Here is an 11,094-nt window from a genome sequence, read left to right on the forward strand (position 1 = left end):
AAGTGAAGTCATTCCTTCTTATGTTCCACTGGAAGTTCCATGACAATCTATCATATTCATACATGAAATGAAAAGGCTTTGCTTCTCCTACTTCTTCTTCCTCACACTCTTAACAGTTTCAAAAAGAGGATTTAGATTGTGCATGGTTGGGTGGTGCCCCTCTCTAAACCCAATGATTTCACCAACTTGGCCCTTCAAATCAACCACCCAAGACCCTTCTCTTCCAAACCCAAAACCCCAAAAAAATACATGAAATGAGATTACTTGCTCTTTCATCACACATTTTAACAAAGATTTAGCATGTTTTCTGTTGTATTCTAAAAAATTAGAAAGAATAAAATTTAATGGAATGTTATGTTATATGGTTGATCAATTACACAATTAGTGTGCCATTTTGTAAATGGATAGTAAATGTATTGGTGGACAACAATTCTCTCAAGTGTGGTGCTCCAAAGGTTTTGCCAAACTGGCTTCTTGGCCAAAAAAAAAAAAAAAAAAAAAAAAAAAAAATTTTTTTTTTAAGGGTGGTATTTAATTACTATATAATTTTAGGCATTGTTTATTTGGTTTTGTAAAGGTGGGTCTTATAGCTTGTTTTACTTGAGGTAGTATTATGCAAAAACAGTTTCACGATTGTAAGAAAAGCATCCCATTATCCCAATAGATCTGAATGGTATGCGTTCTAATGGAAAATCAATATAACAATAAAGTCTTGAAGTGCTTTCATTGTAGAATGTCCCAATATAGTCTTCACACCTGCTATTAAGCTATTTATGAGCATGGCTTATGTATAGGATTGCAGTCAAACATGAATCATATATGCTTACGTGCTTGAATTTGTTGGGATTAAGTTTTTTTTTTCTTTTTTTGAGAAAGTGTTGGGATTAAGTTCAAAGTTCAGAATCCTTAATACAAAATTTTCAAATCCACAGTACTAGAACCTTACAAGAGTTATCTAACTGTTTCATCTTGACATGATTTCTTGGTGTTAAAATTAGATACATTTGACTAATACCTCTGTCATATTCCTGTTTCTTTGTTTTCTTAATAATTTTTTGGGTTATGGGTTTTTTTATTACTATTAAATTCAGTGAAAATGTAGAAAATGCAAAATGGAGGCTCAAGTGTTCTGTTCCTCCCCATAACCTTGGTGTACTTTTTTTTTATTCAAAAATTACCAATGCACTTCAGTGAAACTATAAGCCCATGGGGACATTTATACTGATGCATTCACTACACTGATTTGCTTAGACTATGCAAAATTATCTGCTAATTTTTTTTTAACTTATTTAGAAAAATGCAAAAGCGGGTGCTTATGAAAACAAAGATATTGACAATTAGGAGGACATTGAGATCTTGTGTGAGAGGGATAGAACAATTGGCATTGGTGTAGAACATATGAACAAAGCAATTAAAGTTATGGCTGAGGAATGAGAAAATGAGGTGAATTCTCCCATTGCACAACAATCACGTCAACATTCTGTATCAACAAATTCTGCTTCTAAGCCTCACCAAAGAAAAGAATAGGAAAGATCAACTCTTTGGAGTTGTTGCAGATATTGGTTCAAAGACTACTTCACAACAAAGAAAAATCAAGAGCAACCATAACCTTCTAGTGAAAAGATACATGTTGTGGTTACAAAAGTGTCTAGACTCACACAGCTTGAAATATTCAAAATAGTTGAGAAGTTAATGTATGGAGGTACAGAGGATTTTAAGTTTTTTAAAAGTCTTTCACATGTTGATGATAAAAAAGATTGGATACGATTTTTACTTAATCTCCATTAATTTGTTCTCTTGGAAGTTGTGTAAAAGACACATATTTTGGGTTTTTAATCTATCTCTCTTGATATATAAATTTTTAGTTGTTAATAACTTTAGAATAAGTTTTTAGTTTGATATTTTGAATTTTGTGAAAAAAAAAAAAAAAAACCATTCATTTAGGTGTCCTTTCTAGTTGATATAAAACATTTTAGTTGTTAATAGTCATCATCTTGTCAATTGTACTATCAATATTACCTTATGTATTTTAAAATTAAAATGCAAAAAGATTAAGAAAATAATAATTAAAAAATATATTTTATTGATATTAAATCTAAATCCAAATTCAAATCCAAATTTAGATATCCAAACAATGAAATTTCAAATGATGAATTTCAAATCCTTCATTGTTTAAAAAGATCCAAATAAAGAATTTTAAAACCAAAAGATTTCAAATTCAAATCCAAATGTTGCCATCCAAACACAACCTAAAGGAATTAAATATATTACATGCATGTCAACCATGCCCTACTTAGAAAATGAAGCCCAACACCAATAGTCAAAGAGGAGTTTACAAGCACACTTAGCACAGATCATTCTCAATCGGGCATCTTATGGGTGCTAATGCGAAATAGTGCTCCATAGTCTCTACCATTACATCCTCCCGCAACTTGCCGTTTATCCCCAAAAGATAAAGAAAGAACAATAGGAAAAGAAATTAACTTGCCCAAAACTCTGGTATAAATCTTAACTAGTCAACTCAACACGGCTTGCTGCTGCAACGCCTCTTCAGCTTGCAAGCTCTCATAATATTTGACGAGGACATTCCATCCCGCAGGGCACATAAAACCATCAGGGGGGTTCTCGCCGGTCCTTGCATAAGTTCGCATCTGAAACAACACAATAAATCCACGAAATAAGATAAATACAACATGAGTTTCCCAATAGCCATAAAAGCATATCTTACACAATCTTCACGAAAATATCCTAGAAAAGCTACGAGGAAAATTTGAAGAGAACCTAGGACAAAAAACATTTTAAGGTTTTGTCTTCTAAATTTTCCTTCCTATGTCAAAGACGCACTTATGATGACATAGACTGTATTTTTTCAAATAGATTTTTCATAATAGATGATAACCACAGAAGAGTTTTGTTAGAATAATCAGATAAATCACCAGTTACCATAAGTCTCTGAAATCTATATCCTTGTTATGCCAAAGCATTAACATTGTCACCCCAACCACAAAATGTGCCAAATTGTAGATTTATTATGCTAAAGATGCAGGTAGCTCAGTTTCTGATTGACAGCCCAATATAATTTACCCAGGTAAGTACACAGAACATCTAAGTTTTACTAAGAAGTTAAGGTTTAACTATTTAAATCACACCGCTATTCTAAAATATCCTTCCAGATCGATGGAGCTTGAGGTGTTTCACTGGGAACCAGAAAATGAGATATAGCTCCTACCTTGGTTCCGGAGATGAAGAGGAAATCTTTAGCACGTGAAGGTTCAAAAAATGCCATCTTCTTTTCCACAGTGTCATAGGCTGCCACCTGCAGTTTATAAGGAAGAAAGTACTTTATGAGGGAGAAAACAACAGAGCTCATTCACCTCCCATAATAACATAACAGACCCACAAAAGGCAATTACACCTATGGTAATGTAGAGCTACAAGTACTTGAGTAATTTATGCAGAGTTATGACATAATCAGACATATCAAATTGATAGAAGAATATGCAGGGCTCTCTCATCAGCAAAGTGTAATTGTCTGGAAGTAATCTGCATGCTCTGTGTTGTGATGGAGTGAATCATAATGTGTGGGTCTCAGAAGGTTAAGTACTCTAAACCCCATTTTGACCATACCAATCAGCAACAGCAGAGTCTATTTGCCATCAGCTTTTTTGTTTAGTTTTGAAGTTTATTTGTATTTATACAGCTTTTTAAAACCTCATATTTTCTAGGTACAACCATACTTTAACCAACTTCCAGTGGGAGGGAAAAAATTCAGCAAAAATCCAAATAAGTTGGTGCCAATATTCAGCTTCAGATATTTCCAAACCCATGATGGTATGTACTGCATTTGTATCTTTCAAGTATCTTTTGATAAGTAAAAACATTCAATTAAAGAGAATACCCAAAGAAGGAATGGAAGTGGTAGAGATTGAAAGCCACACAAAAACATCTTTAGGAACTCCTTTGAGCTTGCTGGTAGGAAGTCCCATGCTCTCCAACTTTTTGGGGTATATAAAAAGATGGACCATTTCCATAAGTTCCCAATTTAGTTTGAAGAGATATTTATTAAAGATAACAGCACAATATGCAGTTGTTAACAGTACACCACATTCATTCTCATCACTCAAGGAAATCAAGAAAAAATACTCATTAGACTTTGATAACTAATAAGAAAAAACTGCCTAGGGACCAAGGTAAAAAATTAATTAAGACTATCAGGATTACTTTATATCACAATCAACCCTGAACAGAAAGCAGAGTTTTGATGTAACGAAGGCATAGAATTGCAAATAAAGGATAATAAAGATAATGCAAAAGGTGAAGAGATAGAAATAAGTAATAGAGCTTCAACAGTACAGCGTAAAAGCAAAGCATAACGTGACTTACCCTGAATGGCAAAATATTTAGCTTCTCCAGGCCAGGAGCCATGCTTAAGACTTTTTTCCCATGATCAGGGTCATATAAATCCCTCTTCTCAGTTGGGTGACCCATACCTGCAGGGTCACGACCAACAATGTAAAAATTGGCACCTGCATTTATCCTTGCTTTGGCATGCCACTGCACTTCAGTTGGACCAGCATAATGCATAGGTGATGGAAATATGGCTACAATAGTAGTCTCAGGGTCAAGAATTCCATCTTCTAGGACCTGAGAAGAAACAAAACTGTGAGCAAAATTGTACATTTTGGAGACTTAGAAATGAATTGATTAAATTTCATTTATGGAGTACTTGGACACAAAATTTGGATATGCAATGATCACTTTTCAATTTTCATCACTAAAGGGGGAGCATTTTCTGAAATTATTAAATGATTTCATTTAGTTCTAATGAGTTTATTTACTGAAAAGCTATGGCCCATGCAACAGCAATTAGACTTATTACAGAGTTATGGAAACAAGCAGAATGGTATCATTTTAATAGCAGTGTAACTGCCAAACTTGATAGTATTCGATAACCTTGCTATGTTGCTCCATCCGAACATCCAAGGGCACATCATCTGCCTTTGTGAAACCTCCCAAAGGATGCAGTAATAGAATCGGATTCTTGTATCCCATTTCCAAAAGTCGCTTGCGTGTGTCATTCATTAACAAAGCATGCCCATTATGCACAGGGTTCCTTAATTGGAAAGCAAAAACTGCATCAGCCTGACGCCTATCAAATTCCTTCCGGAGTTGTTGAGGCGAGAGCCTGTAGTGATCAAGCCCATCATTATATTTGATAGGATTCAACACTTCCAAATCTCCACCAACCAACCAATTTCCAGCTGGAGTAATAACCTCCTCGACATATGGCAATCCTGGAGTAGTTGTACCCCAAGTTCTAGCTATTCTTTCTTCTTTGTTATGCTTGTATATTTCAATACTGCAAAAGAATTGTTATTAGAAAAGCTTAGGATGGCAGTCAATAAACTGAGCTATGTACTCATTTATAGCTCCAGTTATGTACTCAAGTACAAAGCAACAATACTAAATTACAAAGAAAAATTCAAAAGTACCAACTAAAACCCAAGATTTGGCCAGTCAAACCCAATATGATCCTTATTCACATGAGCAAGAATCATGGGGATAGAGAGAGAGGGAGAGAGCTGGGAAATTGATAACATGTTTAATTCTTTCTTTTGTCCTGGAAACCCCAGCCAAACACAGTAAGTGTCATGACCCAACCCATCGGCGTCTTCATTCTCATTGATAAATTACTAGTTATACCAAAATTTAAGCTATTAGAAATGATGAATTTAATCACTTAACCATTATTCTAACACTCATGACCAAGATCACGCACACAATTATGAAAGAACAAAGGTTCATTTTAAAACATGAAAAATACTCTACAGCATCATATAAATTTTGGGGTTTTCTCCGTATACTCTCATTCAATATTTAAATGTAGTTATAAATCCACTAAGCTCAGCCAACTCAAATGCATCAAACTTCAGCCAAGTCTAACTATACGTCCTTATGAAACTTCAGCTAGACAATAACATATTAACATCTCTCATACGTATATCTGTCCCTAGACAGAAACATTAAACAAAATTAAAACAACAACAACAACAACAAAACAAACAATTCAAATTTTATAATAAAAAATAAAAGACCCCCTTTGACTTACATTGTCAAAATTCTCCTCATTTTCTATTGCAGCACCTAACAATCTTCTCTTGAAATCCCAAACAAACATGTACAACGTCACAAACATGCTCTCTCCTTAATTCACATGTATTTTAACAAATAACAAAGACTATTCCTTCAGTTAATACCGGAATCAAAGACAGAAACAACAATTAAACTATTCAAATATGCATATAATATATTCTCCGAATCGAAATTCGAAAACGACTAACCTCCGAAGAATACCGACCAAATCTCCATTAGGACCAACCAACCCCACATTTGGAGACGACCCAATTCGAGTTTTGGTGTCATCATCAATAGCCAAAACAATTGGAAGCGACATGTTGACCAAAGAACCACTTTCCGTTCTCAAGCAATTGAAATGCAAAGTCTGCAAATACTCACTCTCTCTCATGAACCCTCTCAAAGGGCTGGCCCACCCTTCGCTAATCACATGGACCCACTCAACATCAATCTTGGTAAGCCTCGCCTGAGGCAATGCCTCAGCCTCTAACTTCTTCTTTGCACGCTCTCTCTCTGGCACCACAAGATCCACGAGGGCCCCACCATCTGGGTCAATCAGAGAGCTCTTGATCGAAGATGAATAAGATGGAACATGCATTGTGGTGATGGGTTTGTTGTGCCAGGTGGTGGAGATCAATGGGTTGGAATGGTAAATGGGTTTGGTTCGAATTCTTGGTGTGTAAAACTCGGTCTTGTTGTTGATGCTGGTTTGGCCAAGATTGAGGTTGAGTTGGTTGGAGATGCGTAGTTTAACTGTGAGAGACATGATTGTAGGGGTTTTGGGTTGGCTTTGAGAATAGGGAAGTGAAGAAGTTAGAGACAGAAAGAGAGATCCGAGTGATTTGGGAAACTGTACCTGCGGCTCTAAATTTAGTGAACATTTTTTCTTAGTTTTTGACAAATAAGAAAGAGCAGCGAGAATCCACACGTTTCTTTGTGTTGTTTAAGTCTGGCTTTTCAGTCTGTGGATAGAACTTGGCTACTAGTCTTTGTAACATGTTGGGGACCAAAGTGTGTTGTTTTCAGGTTTTGATTGTAGTTTGTGGTTAATCAAGGCAACTCAAACTCTCAAAGTTGAAACTTGAAACCAACAGAGAGCCTTGCACAGTTGCACTTGCTCCTGCACTTTGCACATTCTGATGGGTCGTTATATGAAGAGCCCAGGCCCTGTTATATAATAAAGAAGTTTGTTAATTTTAAAGATTAAAAAAATTAATCTCTCTTTTTTAATGCAAAAAAAAAAAAATTATCTCTTGGGTGCTCCTTGGAAACGGCTTATTTTTAGTATTTTATTTGCATATGCGTGACAAAATGTTAAAAGCTAATTTATTTTTAAAAAATTGAAAGTTAAATTATTTGAAATAAAGTTGAGATAAAAAAAAATAGTGTAATATTTGCAAACAGTAGATAATTTAAGGAAAAAATTAACTTATAATTAGTTGTCAAACGTATAGAGTGCAAAAGTGCACCCATTAAAATATAATTTTACAATGATTTTTCCTTATTTTTATAAGGATAACAAGTTGTATTGGATCCTCAAACAATAGATAATTTAAGCAACAAAATAACTTATAATCGGTTGTCAAGCACACATGGTGCAAAAGTGGACCAGTTAAAATATAATTTTCAAATATTTTTTCCCTATTTTTATAAGGATAAAAAATAATATGGAATCCGCAAACAATAAATAATTTAAGTAACAAACTAACTAATAATCAATTGTCAAATGCACACATAGTACAAACGTGCACGTTAAAATAGAATTTTATAATAATTTTTCCCTATGTACAGAGTTGAGCTACTTTCGGTTTGAAGTATATTTTTTATTAAGTTTTACCATCTTTCAATATAGGCGGGATCCATTTGAAACCTCTTTAACATTATTACCACAAGTGTATTATGTAAAGAAAACGAAAATTTATTTCTATTATAACTCTTTTGGATTAACTTTTTATTAAAAAGTTTATTTTCTTATTTACTATAAATTAGCATAAGTAATTGTACATTTGCACTTTCAAAAATTAAGGTTTTAGACGCACACACAAAAAATAAATAAATAAGAGTTTAAAAAAAATTAAACATTAATAAATAAGATGATAAATAATAAATAAAGGTTAAATAATAAATACTATTAATCTAATTTTTGTGTGTACATTTATTTTGCATAAGACCAATACTGAGGATACAATATTTTTCATAATCCTTGATAATATGACTTGCTATAATTGGAGTAACATTATTTATACTTTTTTTTTAATTCAATTCTTTTAATTCATTATTTATAATTTTTTATAATAACATTATTTGTTCTTATTTACACATCAATCACAACAACTATGTCTTGTGAAAAATATTGTATCTTGTAAAAAATATTGTATTGTTAGATATAAATATGTAATGGGTCATGGCATGCTAACGGATATCCTTAGGACGATAGTTAACAATCTATTTTAAGCAAATTTTGACACCACTTTTATAGAAAATAGAAAAAACTGTCAAAATATTAATTTTTTTTTTCTTTTTCATAAAAAAATTTTTTAAATAGATTATTAACAATTGCCCTAAAGACATTTATAAGCATTTCTCATAAGTAATGTATAAAATTCCCATGAGACTGACGTGAATCCTATGTAAAATTCCACGCAATGCACATTGACTTCGGCACAGAATGCATATAGCAAAACAAAACAAGTTGCCTTCTATAGTTGATATCCAAAAACCTTTTAAAAAAAAAGGTTAATTTATAAGATCCACTAGAAACGAATTGATTACTTCATTACTTTTATCTCAGAGGTTAAGCGTTAAGCATAAGGCTCATGTCATCGATGCCATAGGTCAATTGACTCAGCTGACTTCTTTTTCTTTTTCTTTTTTGCTAAAACATTGGCCATTGTTCATGCTCCACCATTGTACTATTTTTATGTTATTTATATCTGACTATCTTTGTTATATGGCAATCTTCTAATGATTACATTTTTATGTCTCCCCCTCCACTTACTGCCTTGAGTCCAAAAGAGAAAGCTGACAATGTAAAGAATGTAGCCTCTATTGCCATATAGATTCAAACTAGGGCCTCCCAAGGTCTATGGGGTTGAAACTTTCAATTATTCAAAGCATCTTGCGGCTTCATTATTGGATGTTGTGGCCCATATGGAATACAAAAGAATCAGTATTATTGACTGTCATCAAAAGTTGTGAGATGGAGAAAGAGGAATTGTGTGGTATTTGCAGCACTTAAGTAAGTGAACTATCACTTTTGATTTGTTAATTTCTTGGAATGCTCTTGGATTCTCATCCAAATCTTCCTTTAGCATATTACAGGAATAACAATGATAGTGATATATGGTGCTAAATATCTGTAGATCATTTAAATAACTTCCTACTTCAGCTTCAGCTCTTTCCCACTTTTATTTTATTGGTCTCCATTTGTACTGTGTGGGAATATGCTGAGTGTTACTGAGGAGCACTTCCATTCCCATTTATTATGAATGATAGAAAAGCTAAAATCCCAATGGAGTCAAGGATGTAAAGGACCTCGATCGACCAAGAAGGGAGGATCACTGGCTAAGGGTGGTCCAATCTCCAAAACTTAAAGTGGGCATGCGAGAGGGGCCAATAACAAACCGAGTGCCCAAGACAAGAGAGAGACCCATTGAATGTTCCATTCCAGCTAAATTGTAAATCATTGAGTTTCGGTTGTGATTCATAATACAATTATAAATTCATTGTACTTAGTTACATTTTGAACCCTCTACACGTATCAAAATAATTCTTAAGTACTCCTGTAGCATAGAGAATGATGCTCTTTTCTTTTACATTCATGGTAATGTTAACTCATTAAATTCATGTTAGATCTACCATAAATGTGAGAGGAGGCAATATCATTTCTCCGTGCTCTTGGAGCACCTAAATTTTTTTCCAAGTATCAACCCCTTTGCTACAACCGCAACTTTGTACTAAATAGAATAGAAAGAGCTTGAGATGCCATTTAATTACGAATACCATTTGTTTTATTCTTTTTCTTCATAGTACATAGCTTTTAACTTTTTTTTAAGGAGCACATAGCTTGAACTTAATTTAACAAATAGTGGAGGAAGTACAATATGAGAAATGTTATGTCTACAACAAATCCTAAGTGATAAACTGTTACTAGTTATAATATAGGTCTACCACTAAATTTGCTTTTCTACCTATTAATAATAGTTAATAGCACTTTGCCACCTAAAATTTGTTGCAAAAATGTTGTGAACTTAATTTAACAAATAGTGGAGGAAGTACAATATGAGAAATATTATGTCCACAACAAATCCTAAGTAATAAGCTGTTACTAGTTATAATATAGGTCTACCACTAAATTTGCTTTTTTACCTACTAATAATAGTTAATAGCAATTTGTCACCTAAAATTTGCTACAAAAATGTTGTGAACTTAACATTTACCGGTACTAAAAATCAATGTCTAAGACTTATTCAAGCAATCCGCATAGCAGGAATCCACAGAACTTTCCACATTTTGCAAATCTGTCATATGAAAATCAACACGATGATAAGATTTTTTTTATGTTGCAATCAACTTTGTACCAAAAATAAATCCTTAGAAAATTTGTGAATCCACAAATGATTTCTTAAAATCCATTATTCATAGAGGAAAATGGAAAATAAATTAGTATAAATTACTTTTAAAACCTTAGAGTTCATGTTTAATTTAAATCTTGAACTTTTAAAATGTTTCGTTTAAACTTCAAAGTTTCTAAAAATGTTTCACTTAAAACTTTATTTCACTTTTTTTTTTCTTTGGTTAACACTTTTAAACATCACATGATTAGCTAGTTCAAAATAAATTTACTTCAAACTTTAAGTTTTAAACAAAACTTACCCAAAATTGTAAGGTTGAAATAAAATTATCTTAAATTATAAGTTTTAAATGAAACATTTTAAAATTTTTGAGGTTTAAATGAAA

The 11,094-nt window shown here is 33.0% G+C and overlaps 1 protein-coding gene across 1 annotated transcript; it reads right to left on the reverse strand.

Annotated features, from left to right (window-relative positions):
- Positions 1–2,187: 2,187 nt before the first annotated feature.
- On the reverse strand, positions 2,188–7,268 carry LOC112012127 (ATP sulfurylase 2). Its single transcript, XM_024044509.2, has 5 exons — positions 6,342–7,268; positions 4,954–5,359; positions 4,384–4,644; positions 3,230–3,316; positions 2,188–2,651 (listed from the first exon to the last, which is right to left on the reverse strand). Exons 1-5 carry the CDS (start codon positions 6,899–6,901, stop codon positions 2,517–2,519), a joined length of 1,449 nt encoding a protein of 482 aa, XP_023900277.1. The 5' UTR covers positions 6,902–7,268; the 3' UTR covers positions 2,188–2,516.
- Positions 7,269–11,094: the final 3,826 nt, after the last annotated feature.

Source organism: Quercus suber, unplaced genomic scaffold (genome assembly GCF_002906115.3).
Source record: "Quercus suber isolate HL8 unplaced genomic scaffold, Cork oak 2.0 scaffold_65, whole genome shotgun sequence".
Lineage (NCBI taxonomy): Eukaryota > Viridiplantae > Streptophyta > Magnoliopsida > Fagales > Fagaceae > Quercus > Quercus suber.